This window comes from Meles meles, chromosome Y, assembly GCF_922984935.1.
Source record: "Meles meles chromosome Y, mMelMel3.1 paternal haplotype, whole genome shotgun sequence".
In the NCBI taxonomy this organism is placed as follows: Eukaryota; Metazoa; Chordata; class Mammalia; order Carnivora; family Mustelidae; genus Meles; species Meles meles.
In genome coordinates this window covers 1,467,465-1,487,331 of record NC_060088.1, presented here as the reverse complement: position 1 = coordinate 1,487,331, position 19,867 = coordinate 1,467,465, and the positions used below count along the sequence as shown (strand labels likewise).

General features: G+C 46.4%; 1 protein-coding gene across 7 annotated transcripts in view; it reads right to left on the bottom strand.

Moving 5' to 3' along the window:
• The window catches only part of LOC123935762 (glycogenin-2-like), a 34,441-nt gene that overhangs the window by 14,193 nt on the left and 381 nt on the right, over positions 1–19,867 (bottom strand). For 4 of the 7 annotated variants that reach the window (XM_045996559.1, XM_045996561.1, XM_045996564.1 and 1 more), the window contains exons 1-8: positions 19,728–19,857; positions 18,903–19,032; positions 14,455–14,535; positions 13,468–13,609; positions 4,668–4,842; positions 3,269–3,431; positions 2,212–2,338; positions 631–853 (exon numbers count right to left, since the gene is read on the bottom strand). In XM_045996559.1, coding sequence (XP_045852515.1) covers positions 631–853; positions 2,212–2,338; positions 3,269–3,431; positions 4,668–4,842; positions 13,468–13,609; positions 14,455–14,535; positions 18,903–18,909 — 918 coding nt within the window. In that variant the 5' untranslated portion in view covers positions 18,910–19,032; positions 19,728–19,857. Of the gene's footprint in view, positions 1–630; positions 854–2,211; positions 2,339–3,268; positions 3,432–4,667; positions 4,843–13,467; positions 13,610–14,454; positions 14,536–17,850; positions 17,930–18,902; positions 19,033–19,727; positions 19,858–19,867 lie in introns of those variants that run through there. The other 3 variants (XM_045996562.1, XM_045996560.1, XM_045996563.1) reach the window with 3 other exon arrangements.

Here is a 19,867-nt window from a genome sequence, read left to right as displayed (position 1 = left end):
GCCAAGACCAAAGTATGGATTCCCTTCCTTTTCCCATCAACGCGAGGGCTGGTGGTCAACGGTGTGGGACTAATCCACATCCTGATCATAGCCATGATCGGGTAATAAAGTTCCCTGGAAACAAATTTCAAGAGGTCTTTTGCAGGACAGGTGTATCCACAGTAAACTAGCTGCACAAACACGACTATTTAGAGCAGGAAGGGTCACCATTTCGTTTTTTTTTAAAAATCAAATTGGTATCAGTCAAGAGTTTCCAAAAGCCTCTTCAGCAAGGCCCTCCAAGAGCTACTTGAATTGATGATGCAAATTGGCAAGGGTCTCCTCGAACAACATAGCAATCAATCATCCGCAGGCACTTAGCTACAAGGGGCTCTTTCCCTGATGAAGGCGGCTAAGTGAAATAATCTATTCATGCACCAACCCTCTCAGTCACAGCCACATTTTGGCACATTAAACATTCATGATTTGGAGCCAGAGAAACAACAAACCAGGGTATCTGCCATCCTTTTTGAAAGACAGCACGCAGGAACAGGAGGGAGCACTTCAAGAACGTACACCGGGTATCGATTCGATCATGCACAGTGTATGCCCATTCTCCACCCCTGCTGTTAGAGGGTGTCACCCGCTTACGGAGTGTCCTGGAGATGCGCGTTCTTCCTCATCCCGGAAGCTTCCGTAAAGAGGCAGGATGCCGTCCTGGTAGATTTTCCACCAGAGGTTAAGGAAGGACGTCTGGTGCTCGTTGGCCAACCCGGAGCCCTCCTCCAACACCGACCCCGTCTGGGGGTTGTACTTGTAGTTCCATGGCTTTGTGGGCCCCAAAAAGTGAACCACCTTCACGCTTGAACCAAATCTAAGGAAGAAACACAACACATTCTACTTTCCACTTGGAAGTGATTCCACACGCACGGAAATTGCCCCCAAACCACAAGGCATGTCAAAGACAGCAGCCCATCAATGCTTGTCTCAACCCTACTATGTAGACCTGCATTTTTTTTGCTTAGAGATCATTTCTTTTTTTTGCAATCAACATTGCGAGTATTTCGATTTCTACCTACCAAGAAACATAATCATCACCCAGTGGGGAAATCCCTCACACTAGAAGAATAAATCAAGAGCCTTATAAAGACAGACAATATGGTAGGTAGCCCAAACCTTCATCTCCTTAAAACAACAGGGACCAAAAAAAGAGAAAAAAAAATCACTTTTATAGTAGATGACACAAGCCGCAAAGAAGAAAACTGGCTTCTCTTACAAGATTCTGAATTTTCTCCTCTCAACCTTCCTAAACATTTTTTTTCCCCATAATCATCTTCCCATGAAATTTTAACACTACATTCACACCAAACATCCACAGCCTGTATGTACAAATCTGCTTTATACATTAGAAAGAATAGGATGTTTTCACTCCCCGAGGACCCACTTCTCCTTAGAGGCAACACATTCTCCGTTAAAAATGTGCGCTCTCCCATTATCTTTCCCTATATTGTGCTCCGATTTCTCACTGTTGTTTACAACAACACCATTCTCGCAGCAGCGAATCTCAAACATTTTGGTCCTGGGGCATCTTGATATTCTTAAAAATGCACAGAGGACCCAGAGTTTTGCTTTGTTCATATGTGTCCTATCTGTCTGTGTTTACCACAACGGACAACAAAACCGAGAGACCTGAAAACGGATTTAATCAATTCATTAGAAATCAATCGACCCATGAGATGTGGGTGTTCCTGTGACACATTTTCATGAAAAATAACTGTATTTTTAAAATACAGTTGTCGAAAGAATGACTTTGACCACCTCGAGACGAGGCAGCTGTTTTCTCCCATCTGTGTCTCCGTTCAGTGCATTGTTTCGTTTTGGGTTTTTTTAGCGCCTTGTTTAGTCATATCATGGAGTTTCTGTAAAATCCCGCTGTACATTTATAAAAAAAAAAAAAGAGAGAGAGAAAAAAAATAACATCTTAGAAGACTTCTTTTTAAAGTCATTTTGACTGCAGACATTCGAAAGAACCACAGAGGTTCCGGAGACCGCCCTTTGGGAACCACTACCATGAAGACGTACGGTCTTGACCATCTATGATTTAAAGCAACAGGCAAGCAGAGGGATCATCTAGTTTTTTCCTGCCCAAATTCTAAAAGCTGGTAAAGATTCTAGAGACAGGGCTGCTTGAAGGCAGCAGGCATGGACGGTTATAGAAAGTGGAGAACTTACCGTTTGAAAGCAGGGCTGTAGGTGTACGCCGTGTTACTGCTCAAGTTATAGATGAACGGCAAGTGCTTGTGGATGTCTGCCGTTGACCAGCTACTGAAGAAGCTATTCAGTAAGCCTTGATCCGCCCCTAAATGGCAAACACACAGCCAAGGAGGCCCATCACAGATGGTAGAGCGTTTCAAAGAATTCAAGATGTGTTTGAAGGGCTTGACCCACCCACACGTGGGGTCCCATTCTATTTCTTCTCTCTGCCCGCTACAATATGACCATCTGTCTCAAAAAGGACGGATCACCCATACCATTCATTTTAACATGCATATTCTCTCCAAAACTTTCCACCCATAACCCAAACCATGCATCATAAACCCTCGTAGTGTCCCCCGAATTTTCAACTCTTGCAATGAATTCTATCCAGTGGCCCACAGTGCTTTATGGGCAAATCCTGGTCCTTACCCACAGATGATTCTTCGTCAGTCCCCCATTTTCTCTTATGGGACAACAATCCTAGCACTGCCCCCATCTACTAATGTCCCTTCAAGTCAAGCACGAGCTTCTCTTTGCTTCCCAGAGTGGTTCCCTTTGTTCTCTACCAGGGTCTGCCCAACTGAGGCTTGCATCCCCTTTTGTCAATAAAGTTTTATTGGAACACAGACATGTTCATGTCAGTTTTGTCAAGGGCTACTTTCACTCTACACCTGCACGGTTAAATATCTGCAGCAGATTTCATAGGATCTGTGATGCTGGAAAAAAACAAATCTATTATCTGGTCTTCAGAGAGAAGTTTGCCTACCCTTTTCTGTTTGATCAGGATTGGGGAACCGTTCCTCCTACTCACTGAGGATATTTACTCACTGAGGATATTTTCTTCTGCGGTTTTTCTCTGTCGTGTATTTACTTACTTCACTGATTCCTGTCACCCTGTCTGGCCGCATTCTTCCACTGGATCCTTAACTGACTTATGCCATCATGTCTCTGGGGGAAGTGAGGATGAGGCAGGGGTACGGGACCAGAAACAGCCCCATCCTCTTCCACGCATTTCCAGCTTCCCATCACTCACCATCAAAGCTGCCGTGGTCTGTGGCATGTTGCAGCAAGAGGCCGTGCGTCTCCAGAGACGGTTGGAAGACAAATACACCACTGTTGAAGCAATCCGGCCATCCGGGATCGGGGGCTGCAGAAAACTCTGTCCTATCAAACAGCTCATCGATATTGGCTAGCACCTGGCAAAGCAGAGCATGGGGAACTTGTAGCACACTTCTCTTACCTCCAGGATGCAGGTGATAAATGCAGCAGAAACTTGAGGATGGTCAATGTCTGGTGATTGGAAATCTGTGCCCACTTTGCTTTCTCCCTTCCCTCCTTCCTTCTTTCTCTGTCTTTCTTTCAAGATTTTATGTATCTATTTGACAGAGAGAGCACCAGCAGGAGGAGTGGCAGAGGGAGAAGCAGACTCCCCGCTGGGCAGGGAGCCCAATGTGGGACTCGATCCCAGGACCCTGAGATCATGACCTGAGCTAAAGGCAGATGCTTAACACACTGAGCCACCCAGGCGCCCCAGGTTTTGGACTGACTCTCCTTTTCGGCTTACAATTTGAAAGAGAAGAGTGTGTAAGACTCTGGTTTATTTCAAGTGATTGTTGGAACACCACTTCTGAAAGTAAATCATTTTCTCAAGGTTCTTAAAATCCTCTCCGGAACTCGTCTGACTGTGTATGCTCTTTCGTCTACCAAATGTGACCAACGGAGCTCTGAACACACATGAAAGGAGAGGTTCACAAGTCGATGTAATACACTGGTTGCCTTCCAGAACTTGCCTATGGATTACAGACCCCTCCAACACCCACTGAGTTTCCAACCTGTGCGGTTTGGAAAAAAGAAAACATGACTCCAATTGTGTTACTGGTCTTATGTCCCTCTGCACCTGTCCATCTTCCTATAGAGCTGCTTTGGCACAACCAAAACAAACCAGGACGCATGCCAACACCCTGACTTCATTTTACGTTTCCACCTTCCAATGACTGTTTTGGAAAGTAGCCCATCCTAGGCTCGTACACTGCAGGTCGCTACCCCACACGACAAGAGGAGGATGCCTCAGCCTAAGAAGCCCCGTGTACCAGTCCCATCCAAAGTATGTAAGTCAAGATGCAATCAAAGCCAAGTATTTTTTCTAATTATTCTATTTTTGTGTCGATAAGATCATGTGATTATAAAGCCCTCCTAGGGAAGCAGCATGCCTTCAAATCTGTTAGTGTCCTGGGCAGGGTCAGAGTAGTTTTAGCATTATGCTATAGCTGATTTTGATGCACTGAATGTCCATGCTGGTGATAGAGATGCATGTTATGTGCTGGGAATCCACACGGAAACACTAACAGCCTCCTTACAAAGGAAAAGGCATTATCTCTGAGGGGTCCCTTATCAAGTAGAGCGTCTCGTCCTCATCATCCCCCTGTACTCACCAGAGTATCTGCATCCAGGAAGACACACTTGCTATAATGGGTGAGGGTCCAGCAGTGAAGCTTGGTGAGGGTGACCCCAAGCTCAGGCCTCTTCAGAAAGGCCAGGTGGATGTAGTCTGCACTGTCGATCAGGTTCACCTCAATTACCTCATCAAACACCTTCGAGAGGATAACCCTGGAAAGACACACACTAGGTACTAGGAGAGCAAGGGAACATTCAACACAGGACATCCTACCCCTTCAAGATGACGCCCTTTGCTACTCACCCACATGAAGCATAGATCCAAAACCCCATCAGAATCATGGCAATCTTCACATTCAGGCTTTATTTTTCCCATGGAGTTTGCATACTTTCCACTCACACTTAAACTTTACGCAAACTTGGACATCTTGACAACTGTACACAACTGTGTTGGGTAGAGTGATTCCAGTCATCCCCTAGGAAGGTAATTCTCTTTGAAAACGGCATGGGCCATGGGAATGAACGCTGAGCAGGGAGAACTGGACAGATGGCTACGACCATCTCCATCAGTTTTCACTTTATGTATTCAAAACCTACATTGTTAGTTGCATACAAGTTAAAGACTCAAATTTTGAAAGACTGTACTTTTTATCAAAATGAAACTTTCCTCTATTCCTTTTTCTCTCTCTTTTTTTTTTTTTTTGACTTAAATTCGACTTCATCATAGGTTGGAATGCCTTGTGATGATGAAAAATTAAGAGCCAAAAAAAGATGAGGGCATGTCAAAAAGATACAGAGAACCAATCAGGAATCTGAATAACAAAACAAATCACAAACAAACAAGAAACAAACAGAAAACATAAACAAACAAACATAATATAAGATGGATATTCATGGGTCCATAATAACAACATAATTGAATAAATAAGTAAGTGGGAAAGAAGGAGCAGCAAATTCCTTAAAGAAGAATTCCAAATACAAAATGAATTAGAAATGAGGGAAATAGAAAATCACCATTAGGCTAACACCACCGTAATAATGACTGCTGACAAGGTTCACCGATGGATACTAAAATTAATGGGTAAAGGTTTTGAAAGAAACAGCATGTTTTCATATGCTGAAAGTATCTGCTCCAAGGTACCCATCAATTACAAAGACAAAAATCATAACCCCACAGATAATACCTTAATGCTATGATCAAGGTTAAAATCACCAGTAACAGACCACAAAAACATCACATACTCCTGGATAGGAGGCCCTGAAAAAAGTTACATCACTCCTGAGGGCTTTTTTTTATTTTTTTATTTTTTTGCCAAAAAAGGCATAACTTCAATCTACTACTGAAAAAATATTGGACAAATGCCAGCCCCCAAAATTCTATAAAACAAATGACTAGTACTCCTTGAAAATATCAAGGTCATGACACATAAGGAAAGAAGGAGAAAAGGTCATAGTTGGAAAGTCACAAAGGCAGGTATAATAACTAAGTCCTGGTTGGGAACAGAATCATATACTATCAAAGGTATCCTTTATTTTCAACATTCTGTGCTGTGATTGAAGTTGCCTCCTGTACATATCTAGGATATGGCTGGGTTTTATGTCTACTTCTCTGTCCTTTAAATGGGGTTTTAAACCCATTCACCTTTAGTATAATCATTGATATATTCGAATGGAGTCCTGCGGTTTTATCTCCCCTCCCCCTTTTTTTTAGTGTGTAACAGTCTCTTTTTCTTTCTAATCCTTTCCCACCATCCACTGCAAGGATTACATTTTTTTCCCCATTCCATGCATTTTGCATTAATGCTTGGGAAGTTGTACGTATCCTTTCTAGTCTTCTGATGGTTACCACCCTTGACTTTCAACACACATATTTAAACTTATATTCTCTACTGAATGTAAAGGCAGTCAGCATCTCTATCTTCACCCCAAATGAGACAGGAACATCAGCCGATGTTTACTTCTGTCCCTTCCCTCTGTCCCCCTCATCACCTCTGCGTGGAGTGCAAATCCCAGATTATTTTCATAACTATGCCTTAACACATTTACAATTAACTTTGAGTTCTACTCATATTATTGGCTTGGTGTTACATCTTTATTGTAAGTTTTTCTTCCTTGGAGGTTTTTCTTCCTTGGATTCACAATTCACTGTGCTTGAGGATATCCTCAAGGAATTCTGTTCCCAAACATCATCCATGGGTAAAATCTTCAAGCTTTTATGTATTCGGAACATCTTTAATTTGCTTTTGAATTGCACAGATTTGGCTAGATACAGAAAACTCATTGGAAAATTATTTTGCCCCCGGGGAGGATGGTGGGGGGAGGGGTAAAACAGGTGGGAGGGATTAAGAGGTACAGACTTCCCATTATAATCGAGTAGGTCACAGAGGTGAAGAGTACAGCCCAGGGAATGTAGAAATAATAATGTCAAAATTCTGTACGGTGACCCTACTTGTGGAGAGCATTCTATAATGCACAGAATGTCAAATCACCGTGCCATACACTGGAAACTCATGTACTACGCTACGTCAACCATACTTTTGTAGACAGACACATGAAATTACTTTGCCCAGAAAATCTGAGACGTCTGCTCTCTCAACCTGACCGATGCTGAAATGCTTTTAGCGCCTTTCTCTGTTCTTGGTGCTCTGATAACACCACCCTTGGGTATCGACATGTGTGTCCACTCATTCTGCTTGACACTCAAGGGGCAGCATGCTCAGAGCCGAAATAGGAGAGGAGTTAATTCCTACAATTTGTTTTCTCTCTTTCACTCCTTTTGAAACTTCCATTACGAAGCAGATGTTGGTGCTTCCAGGATCTATCTGTTATATCCTGTACCAGCTTGTATCTTATATTTTTTGGTGCTTTTTCATCAAATGCTATTAAAAGTACCTACATCTCTGAGAAAGCACTATCTCATCGCCAAGGTTCCCTTGCTTTTAACCCAGTTATTTATGGAATTTATGGCATCCTTAGGGTTGTATAAAGATCCGGGAGCGGGGGCAGGGGGGGTGGAAGGCAAAAGAAATATCACTCCATGTTGCTACAAATAGACTGTGATGTATGTCCCCAAATCCCTTTGTTCAGCTCTGCCTGTTTTCTCAAAATAAGTGCCTGGGCTGGGAATGAAATCTCAAAACTACAATTTGAAGCTTTTTGCAGAAAGATTACCCCACTCTGCCCTTGAAACACACTGCCTGGAAAAACAGAGTGGTGGTCCTCATACCCACACCCTTGGTCACTTTCGGTCACCTGTCACTATTTGTCACTGGACCATCGGTCACTGTTCCTCAGCTCTCCCAGTGATTACAAAGTATGTAATGGGTCCTATAAATGATAACTCATTCTGTAATACTGAACATTCCCAGGATTCCTGAATGTTTCTGAATATTTTACAGTTCATCTCAAGTAGGCCAGGAGACTGAAGGAAGTCGGTGTGGACAGCTTTTATGGACCCTGAAGAGACAGGAATGGAGGACAGTTGTGTGTTCTTCTGGGGTCCTTTTGGCTTTATCAGGACCATTCTATGAAAAAAGTATGACTTCCTCCAATCACGAGGGGGAATGATGGGCCAGTACGCAACCAAGAAAGACCCCATGTTTCCCATCTTGGTCCCTCAGGGTCAGCGTGCCTGCTCTGCATCTGCTGGAGCCTCTGGTCTGACTCTGAAGGTCAGGCGTCTGGACACAAGGGATGCATTTCTCTCTAGAGCCGAAGAGCTCATCTCTGGCAAGAGGAAATACACTGTACAGATTGCTTAAGCTGAAACACTTTGAGAAAATGGGTTTTAGCCAATTTGCCTCTAGTCTAATGATGTCATTCGATGTCAAAGACAGAGGTCTGCCCTCCAAAACACCAACATTTACAAAGACAGCTGCCAACCTAGCTGGTCATAAATACTTCCCATAGACATACTGATGGTTCATACCCTCCACCATTGTGAGATTCATCCGTCCATTTGTGATGCTTGGTTTGAGGACTTCTTTGGATATTATGTAGACCAACAAGCCTCCTCCCCAGGATAGATTTTATAAATGTGTCCCTTTGTTGATTTGTTTGATCTTTTACTTTTACACATAGTATTTCTGACCTATAGAGGTCCTGGTGGCCTCCTCTGCTTTCATTTAAGACAGTTTTCCCCACATTCAGATGAACGAATCTGTCATTGAGATGAATGACCCATCTATGGCAAGGTCTGGAGACACTGGTTGTGGATGGTGATCCTACCAGCATATGGTGGGTGGAGACCAGGGACACTGCTCCACACCCTCCAGTGTCTAGGATGCCCCAACTCAGAGAGCCATCCAACCCCACATGTCAGTACTGTCCAGGCTGAGACACTCTGATTTACTGACTTCTAAGATTTTTCTATCCTTTAAAAATTTTACCTTTACACTCATAATCTACCTGAATTCATCTTGGTACACATGCATGTGGTGAATTATACAAAGGTCATGAACTGTCTTCTTTAGGGCAACATTTCTCTATGATATACCTCACATGGTCTTCCTACTCTTGTGTATGTCGAGGCTTTTCTCATCTACATGTAAAACACAACCAAACCTGTAAATCAAGTTTGGGTATCAAGATTAGGATGGTTTCTTAAATTAAATGAACACATTCTTTCTTTTTTTTTTTCCCCTCAGCTCTGAGATAGCTCCTATCACATGGAAATCCATTCATTGTACCCAACATAACAGAACGTTCTTTATAACTGCCCAGGATCAGGACCTTCTACTAGATAAGCCTTTGATAACATTCTCTGCTTTCTACCCTGGGGTACTGGTGAACAGTCTTTTCTATGCCTTCTAGTATCAATGTGGGGTCATCTGAGTTTCCCTACAAGGATCAAGTATTTCATCAATCTAAACCAGCAAAGTGTTCTGTGAGGTTTCTAGAAGTTTCCTGCAAATGACTACTTTTTCACTTTAATTTTGGATACTTATGTTTTCTGTCATCTTAATTTACTTTTAGATAATCCAACACTTGGACTTGTTTCCTGTTCCCCGTTTTCAGTTTTTATGAATCTCTTCTCTCTTGACTTATGTATTTTTTGTTTGTTTTAATTTTTTTTCCAATTGTATAATTTCTTCACTGATTTTAATTTTTGTATTGTTTGCCTTCTGTATTTTTTGTTTGTCTTAATGTAAGATTTTTTTGACTTCGATAATTTATTTCTTCACTGATTTTAAAGTTTCTCTGTGGAATGGCATTAGTTTTCCCCTTTGGTATCTATTTATTTTATTTTATTTTATTTTTTAAAGATTTTTTGTTTATTTATTTGACAGAGAGAGATCACAAGTAGGCAGAGAGGCAGGCAGAGAGAGGAGGAGAAAGCAGGCTCCCCACTGAGCAGAGAGCCCGATGCAGGGCTCAATCGCAGGACCCTGGGATCATGACCTGAGCTGAAGGCAGAGGGTTTAACCCACAGAGCCACCCAGGCGCCCTGCCCTTTGGTTTCTATAGGTAGCATTCATATTGCGAATATTTTAAGCACCGTAGAATTCAAGGTTTGATTTGTTCACTTATGAAGTGTTCAGCAATTTCTGATTTAAAATGTCCAAGGGTAACGCTGGTTTTAAATTCGGTTTGCAATGAACGTCTACTTTTATTACAGTATAGTCAAAGACTATAACATTCAATTCCTGCTCCAAGTGCCACATTAAATGCCTCTTCGTACTGAGAGTATAAAATCAATTTTCCTAAGTGGTCCATGGCTGGTGAGAACAAAGATTACCATTTACATAATGCATAACATTTAAAAGATACCTCATGCATTATTCATTAGATCAATTTACTCACGTGTCTGCCTCATTTGCGAGTTAAACACTAGGAAAACTATATAAAAATACTCTCCCTCTTCCGTTTTTTGCGTTTGCTTGTATATCAAATAACGTTTTTTAATATGCTTTATGTGGTGATTGTTGGCGCACCAAGGATCTTGAGCAGTGTATCTGCAATGGGAATTCTATTCTTTATTATGTAGGGTTCCTTGTCTGGATTGTTACACTTAGAAAACCGTATGACTGTTTCTGCTTTTCCTTTCTTCTACAGGTGATCTGTCCATCGTTCATTAGGTAACTATACCAGACAGAGGAGGTGGGTGGGGGATGGGTTAAGGAGGTGATGGGGATAAGGTGCGGGGGGGTCACTTGTCATGATGAGCACCAGGTGATGTTTCAAAGTCCTGAATCACTATATTGTGCACTTGAAACCAGTATTATACTGTATGTTAACTAACTGGAATTTAAATCAAAACTTAAGGGGCACCTGAGTGGCTCACTGGGTTAAAGCCTCTGCCTTCAGCTCAGGTCATGATCTCAGGGTTCTGGGATTGAGCCCCGCATCAGGCTCTCTGCTCTGCAGGGAGCCTGCTCCCCCCTCTCTCTCTGCCTGCCTCTCTGCCTACTTGTGATCTCTGTCAAATAAATTCTTTAAAATATATAAAAAAATGTAATCAAAAAATACATATACCAGATAACATGGGTCCTTCTTAAATGTGCATAGTTTTGTAAATATATTTACAATGATTATTTACCCTCAATACTAGGTTTTTTTACTCCCCTCCTTGTCCTTCCAGAAAGATCTTTCTCATTAAGTTGTGGTTTTTGATACAATGTTCACCCAGCAGATGACAATTTTTTTTTCTTTTAGTAGCAAAATCCGTAAGCACCTACATGCTTGAGAATCATTTCTGATCCTTTGCCAATAACAGATAAACTTGGCCAGGTGGCTTATTGGATGTATCCAGAAATCTTGATCACCGCAACTTTAGAAAGTCGTCAGTACACAGACATCTATGTTTGCCATCTTTATTTGCTTTGCTCCCCTCTGGCGATACCGATTTTTTTTCTGGTGTTTCTTCACCATGGGGGATTTTCTTCATATACGTCCTTGTTTCCAAGCTGGTTTCATCTGCTCTCAGCTTGGGAGCCGACTCACCTCTGTTTTAAACCTTCCTACTCTACACACTTCTGCTCAAATAGTGGGAAGCCTCTGACATTTTCCATAACAATGAGTCTCACAGTCGGCGGGGAAGATGACATGGAATGGGGTCTCTAAAAAGTTTAGTTTTTTAGTAATTTTAATCTGCTGTTAAATTTGCTGCCTGACTCTCTGCCTACTTGTGATTCTGTCAAATTAATAAATTCTTTAAAATATATTAAAAAACTTAATCAAAAAATACATATACCAGATAACATGGGTCCTTCTTAAATGTGCATAGTTTCGTAAATATTTCCTCAGTTCACGGCTGGACCCTTTTCAACTCAGTCCATCCTACCAGTTCCATTTGTATCAACAAGTCTCTACTTCCATGAATTTTATTAAAAGTGCCCCTTGGATCTTTTCCAAAGTCCTTGTGTTCCATGCACTAACATTTTTCATGAACAGCCTCTCCCTGAACTTGAGTATGATGTCCCCACCTTCACCTGGAGAAACATTTTATCTGCTCGGTGCTGATTTAAATTCTTCTCTGTCTTCACCTTGATACAAAAAGTGGGCTGATGCTTCGTCAAGGAGTGGGTGGGTTCTCATTGCTTCAGACTACCTGGTCCGAATCAGAAGTGGCCTTTCAGATCTCAGCCCTGAGAGCTGGCCGAGCAAACCTGACATCACTCGTTTAATGACGTAGGGAGGGACAGAGCAGGAAACCCCTCCAGGGCCCGTGTCCTTACACTGAGTAATGAAGTCTCTGTGACTACTACAACCAGACTGAATTCCAGCGGCTGCCCTAGCTCCCTTTCCTGGTGTCCCCTGCTAACTGGGACAACCCCTTCCAGGAGTGGGCCTCAACGTACCAGAGATGAGCCCATGCACACTTTTCCAGGCTTCTGCAAACTCTGGGACTCCCTGTGTACTCAAATGCTGCTCACACAGAGCCTGACTCTCATCTGCCAACCCCTGCCTTCATGAAGGCCTCCTCTAACCTTCCCTTCCCCTTCAAGGCTCACCCCACCCATGAATACCGCGGCCCTGTGCACGCCGCCCACAGCCAAGACAAACTGGAAGAACCTCGTGCCCACGCGTCTATCACTAAACAGTTTCATCATTCTTTACATTTGCCCATGGCCAACAGGAAGCTCCTCCATAGTGCAGGCATCCGGACCATGCCTCCGAAGCCCCAAATTCATGAAACTCTGTTCCTACAGCAGCCGCCTTCAAGACAAGTCTCCATGCACGTGCTCCATCGAGATGACATCCATCACCTGGGAGCATCCAGAAGGAACAAATGGTCTCCCCAGTGAACTACTGCCACGCAGGATACTGTGGGGACACCACCTTCCATGTGTCTACAGATGGGAACAACCCCACACTCAGGCTGGAATGCACAACCCGCTCTACAGAACTAGGGCGCCAACGGGCTCCACATTGCAAGCACGTGCTCAAGGACCTATAGCCATCCATCCTGTCAACCTAAGCGTGGACTCATCCTTGACCTCCCATCTCAAGCCCTGCATGGCAATCTCAAGACGTGGCTTTGAACAATCGTGAGAAACTCAGGGCATGCACTCACCACCACAAAACAGCTTTGCACACGGCACAGCCCCGTGCAGGAATGTCCACTCATCTTCCCGGGAAACATCGCACACAGGGACGGAGACACACAAGGATGCAGAAACCCATTCTGCACATGCAAGATTCTGCAAAACCACACGTAATGTGCTCCGGCTTCCAACCTTAAACCTCTCACCTCCTCTATGAGACTTGCTTCCTTTGATGATGAATTGAGTGGACCAGCACTGAATGCCTGCTGGGAATTCCAGACCCACCGACAGTTCTGGGGACCTCCAAGAGCCACAGGAACCGGTCAGGCACCAGAGCATCTTCCTGACTTACCTGAGCAGACTGGACACCTGTGGGGTGATGAGCACCACCAGCTTCCTGGTCGCACGCTGGTTCCTCAGGGACTGTCCCAGGACCAATGCACCCTGGCAGTAGACATCATTGGTGGCCAGCGTCACGAACGCCTGGTCAGACACTGCGGGTGTGGACAAAAACACCACAGTCACGTGCCCAGTGGAAATCAGAGATGGCAGGGTTGGCGGTCACCCCTCTCTGAAGCTTCACCAGCTGAACCAAGTAACTGCTCCATAGTTTACCAACATTTATGGGAACACTTTACTGACGTCCTTCCTGCCCCCTCCCTCCCTCTCGATCTCCCTCCCTTCCTTCTTCCCTACCTCCCTTCTTTCCTTCCTTCCTCCCTCCCTCCCTTCCTCTCTCCCTTCTTTCTTCCCTTCCTTTCTTCCTTCCATTTTTAGTAATCTCTCTGCCCAACATAGGGCTTGAACTCATGACTCCAAGATCAAGACTCTAAGATCCATGCTGAACCCCCTGGGCACCCCCACATCTTTCCCTTTGAAAACACACAAACACACGCAGACACACACAGTGTAAGGAGCCTGCACATGATGCCTTTTCTCTGCATTCGAGTGTAAAAAAACTCACCCCAAACACCTGAATCTGAGACACAAACAAATCAAAACCTGTAAGCAACTGCCCAAGTTATCTGAGCTAGGATCCAGATGTCTGCCCAACTCAAAACAAAACCAAACAACACAAAACTATGCCCAGTTTCACAGGGTCTCACTCAGAGGGGAGGAAATGCAAACAGGGGATCCAATTGATGGCAATTTCCAGTCTAAGCGCATCCTTGTGGTGGTGGTAGCTTTCATGGGGACTTCCAACGAGCTTAATTCCTGCTCCCCCAGGAGCGTGTTGCCGGGAGAGAGACAGCAGTTTAAAGAAATCCAGTGCAGGCTCCCGTGCTGTGTGCAGAAATTAAAATTCACAGCATGCAACGCAGGGCGAGAACACACAGACCTTGCTTTTCAAAGAGCAGAGCGTCCTCCCCTCCCCGGGCCAGCAGCTCCCCAAGCAGGGCCCGAAGGACTGGCATTCTCGCTAAATATAACATGACAAAGGCAAGCTTCTGAGGCCCGGTTCCCGGGGGGTGGGGGGGGGGGCCTCCTTGACCTTATACATTCCATGGGGGTAAATTCCAAAACAAGCCTATTACAACAGGCTCCTGTCTGCCCGTTCTTGTTGCTGCTGCTGCTGCTTTCCCAAATTAAGAAGGGTCTGCAAACTCCTCGCCTCTCCACTGGGAGTTGTGGGTTGTACTCAGAGAGTAAAGTTCCAAACTCAACTTTGCAGCTCCCCAAAGTATGTATGTATATATGTATCTGCCTCTCTATCCACCCATCCATCCATCCATCCATCCATCTATCCATCCATCCATCATATCTATCTATCATGTATCCATCCATTTACCCATCCATCTATCTATCCATTCTTACATCTGCCTATTTACCATTCATCCATCCATCTGTCCATCCATCCATCTATCTATAATCTATCATCCATCTATCCATCCATCATATCTACCTATCCATCCACGTATCCATCCATCCGTCCATCCATCTATCCATCCATCCATCCATCCATCCATCATATCTATCATGTATCCATCCATTTACCCATCCATCTATCTATCCATTCTTACGTCTGCCTATTTACCATTCATCCATCCATCCGTCCATCCATCCATTCATCTATCTATAATCTATCATCCATCTATCCATCCATCATATCTACCTATCCATCCATGTATCCATCCATCCGTCCATCCATCTATCCATCCATCCATCCATCCATCCATCATATCTATCATGTATCCATCCATTTACCCATCCATCTATCTATCCATTCTTACGTCTGCCTATTTACCATTCATCCATCCATCCGTCCATCCATCCATTCATCTATCTATAATCTATCATCCATCTATCCATCCATCATATCTACCTATCCATCCACGTATCCATCCATCCGTCCATCCATCGCTGTGTCTGTCTATGTATCTATCATCCATCCATCCATCCATCTATCCATCTATCCATCCATCACTGTGTCTGTCTATGTATCTATCATCCATCCATCCATCCATCCATCCATCTATCCATCTATCCCTGTGTCTGTCTATCATCCATCCATCCATCCATCCATCCATTCATCCATCTATCCATCTATCCATCCAGCCCTGTGTCTATCTATCATCCATCCATCCATTCATCCATCCATGCATCCATCATATCTCTCAATCATCTATCCCTCTTATCTACCATGTATCTATCTACCTGTATCTATGAGATGTTCAAGGGGCAGGAGACTTCCCCTATGGACATATCTGAGACATGGGAACAAAGACTGGGGTCCTCTAGAGACCTCAGGGTGACGAGAGAGTCCCATGTCCACAACAGAGCACCCTGTGATGGGATGGTTGACCACACAAGAGGAAGGTATAGCTGCATTAGCCCAAGGGAAAGTAGTAGACAGAACATAACACAAAGAGCAAAGTCACCAAAACTGGTTAATGCATACACTGGTTTTGCTGCATTTTTGTAAGGACATAAATGTAACTGCTATAATCAGTGCATATTATGCGCTAAAATATGTTCCCCCTCCCCTGGCCAAACTCGTAGTAAGTCCTCACTCCCAGGACCTCAGAATATGGGTATATTTGGAGATGGGGTCTTGAAAGAGGTAAACTGAGGTCATTGGTATGAGTCCTGATCTGCCAAGATTGGGGTCCTTACAGGAAGAGGGGATGAGAACACAGACACACACACAAAGGGATGACCACGTGAGGACATGGGGAGAACGTGGTGTCTACACCAAGCAGAGAGACCTCAGGGGGACCCAGCTCCGCCTTGCCTGGCTTGCCAAAGCCCCACCTGGATCTCAGATTCCCAGCTTCCAAGACTGGGAGGAAAAAATATATCTGTTCTCTAAGGCATCCTATCTGTGCGATTGGTTATGGCAGCCCTAGGACCCTAATAAATTGGGGCACTGAACTTGGGAAGCAGACCCGGTAATGCCACACCCACACTGGAGAAAACGGGCACGGCAATCACTTGGTTACACGCTCAGGCTCCATTTCCATCATCGTAACTTGGCTACATATTTCCTATGTCAACATTTTAAACTGGATCCTCCTCAAAGAAAAATAAAATTCACAACACATCTTGGTTGGATATTTCTAAAAGAGAACATCGAGGTCCTTCTGAATGGAAGGTAACAGGAAGACATGAAAAATACCCAACTAGATTATTCCTACCCCTTTATCCTCTCCGTGATCGCTAAGGAAACCGCAATACAATTGGCAGGGTCTGTTTTGGCTCAGCCATGGTTGATAAATATGGGCGTCCTTCCCAGGAGAGTTATCAAACCAGACTCCAGAACAATTAGATTCCAAACCATCTCATGTTTCAGACCTACTTTGTTTGAACACATCAGCTGATTCCACGTGAAAACGAGTCATGTGTGAGGCAGGGGGAAGCCAGGAGGTCCTGGGAGCAGAGCTGCTCCGTGGTCCATGGAGGGGAGTACATCATCTGGGAGGGCTTTGGGGACCCCAAGGGACACACACCAAGGACTGGTATTTGTCCTGAAGCATCTTGATTCAATGAGAATCCTTCGGACACATCTCCTGTGGGCCCCATCTCACATCGTGATTTGCAGGATGGACAGAGATAGTGCTGGGTCTACAGAGCGCATCAACTCTGTCCTTGCTTAGGATGGATTCCTGGTCCTGTCAATAGGCTGACACCACAGCACCCCGGAGAGCAGACCCCCTCTCTCCAGTGACCCCAACATGCAAACTCACGCTCTGCGAGGAAGATGTGCCCGTCCGAAGGCTGGCCACCAGGGCCCCACACCCGATGTGAGATCCCTCACAGAGAAGAGGCACAAAGACAGACCAGTGGATTTTAAGGACGGAAATTCATTAACAGGTCTCCAGGGGCCACACGGTCTTGCTTTTAAGAAGTTACCAAGGACCAAATCTCATGGTGGCATCAAAGAACCTCCATGACCGTCCAAGGACACCGTAATTAGAGTCTGCTGTCCCCCAACATAGTGCCAGGGTGAGGACTCGGGGAAACACACAGAACACGAGTGGCTGTACTCCAATCAACGGCTTAAGGAGAAAAAAAAAAGATATTCTCTCAACATGAAGTTCCACCCAAAGAATGTGGTGGCTGACTATTTCATAATGAATCTGGGAGAAAGGTTCATTTTTACCCGTTTCTCGTCCTTGTGCGTCCTCCACTCCCTCCATTTTCTATCCACCCTCCCCTCCCCGAAATAACATGGCCAGCTTCCCCCTTGGTCCCTGCCATTTTACTCAAAGGTGGTTTTTGTTCCCCAAATACCCACTTCGGGTCTTCGAGCACATTCCAGGGCCGATGCAGACACGTCCAAAGGTTGCTCATTGAATGCTGCCATTATACGGACCCTAGTGGGTTTGGGGGGGAAAGTGGTTTTCGTTCTGGAGACCTGGAAACTGCTCCCGGGAACAGAGAAACCGTTCTGCTTCTCCTCCGACAAGATTCATACAGCAGGAACCACAGGAAACCATGCCACGGGCCCCGCCTCAACCATTTTCCTTTCTGAGGCCAGACAGGGAGAGAGCAGCATGGAAACTGCTGTGTGATTTTACCAAATTGCTCCTCTGATACAAAGTTACCTGTTGTTTGGAAAAAGGAGGGGGGGGGTGCCTCATGGATGATCTCCTCTGGTCTTGGTCTGGTGCGAGGCGGAGTTCTTCTTGATAAAAACAGAACATGCCTCTCTCTTACGGGTTAAGGCCACAATCCCATGATCTAATTTCTAGCCCTCTGAACTGTCCACATCGGATGTCCACAAGCCCCCTGGAAAGGCAGGTGCATAGGACTGAATCTGACCCTCGGTGGCAGCCAAACCTTGCCCTAAGCTCAAGTCCGCTGCCCTGCTGGGGGGACGGGGGTGGGGGGGGAGTTATCCCAATTTTACTGGAATAACGACGTGTGCCTGTGGTCTGAACTTGGGAAACCCCAAAGGCACTGTGTTCCTAAACTTTTAGGGACATGAGCTTCCCATCTGTCTACCAGTGGGTCAGAAAAGCACTCAGTGAAATTTTATGCCCGAGAAACAAGCCCATGTAAAGTCCTAGGGCTGCGTTTTACAGAAGGGAAATTCAGGAATCTGGAGGCCCCCTGACCAGCCTATAAATGGACCCCTGGGAGGGGGGGTGTGAGACTCAGCCCATCTCATCTGCGCCTGGCCGGGCCAGTCTCTGCAAACCCAAGGATACCTTCGGGAGGCACTGGGGAGACGAGGGGCTTGGGGGTGATTGTGCAGGCAAAGGCGGGGGGTCTCCCCAGAGCAGATGGATCTCAGAGGGACCAGTCGGAACAGAGAGGTTGGACGGAAAGCGTTTGCAGACTCACCGGGCATGGTTTGGGTACAGTGGGGCCGCTGGGCGCCTGGGCTCTCTTGGGCGTGGTGGGTGAACTCTGCAGCCTGAGGCAGGGCCTAGCGGAGGCGTGGTCTCCAGGGGACCCTCGCAGATTTCCAGGCCTGCAGGGACAGCTCAGCGTTCCAGACACCCATAGCTGTACCCCAACCCACGGCCCCCCTACCCGCCCCGTGTCAGCTGGGCGCCACTGACTGGAAGCCACACCCACGACCCCCTTCCCTGCACCTCACCCTCCAGGCTCCTGGGCAGCCTCTGCCTTCCAGCCAGGCTCCCCGCGACGCCCCGTCCTCGCCCCGGGGTCTCCTGCAACCCTCTGCGCCCCGCTTGTCCTCCCTGCCCTGGGACACCCTCAGGCCCTTGCCCGCCCGGGTTTTAGAAGCGTCCCCGCTGCGCCCCCCACTTTCTCCCGACTCTGGTTGGTCCTGGGCTCCCGCCCGGCGCCCCTCGACTTTCCGACTGCTACGGAGTCACCGGCGCCCTGGCTGCGCCCCGCCCCTCCTCCGCGCTCCTGGGGGGCCCGGCCTCACCCTGGCCCTGTGGCTCCGTCACCTTTCTCGCGAGGATCCCACTGCGCTCCCCAACCTGCACACCTCGCGGTGGGCTCTCAGGCAGCCCTGCGCCCCCTGGGCCCCCAGCACGACCAAGCGGCCTCCACGCCCCCGCACCCCCTGCGCGCTCCCGCACCCCCAGCCCTCGCCACGCCCACCGTCCCGCGCCTCCCTAGCGCTCCCGCACCTCCCGGGGCGCCCTCCCCAAATTGCTCCCCAGCCCCCCCGCAACCCCTCGCCCCCCACACCTCCTGCGCGCTCCCGCGGCCTCTGGCCCGGCCGGCGCTGGGAGGGCCCCGCGGCCCGCGCCCCGCGATTGGCCGCTCGCCGGAAGCCCGGCCCCACCCCCGCTCGGCCTCCGGGGCGCGGGTCCCCCACGGAGGAGCCG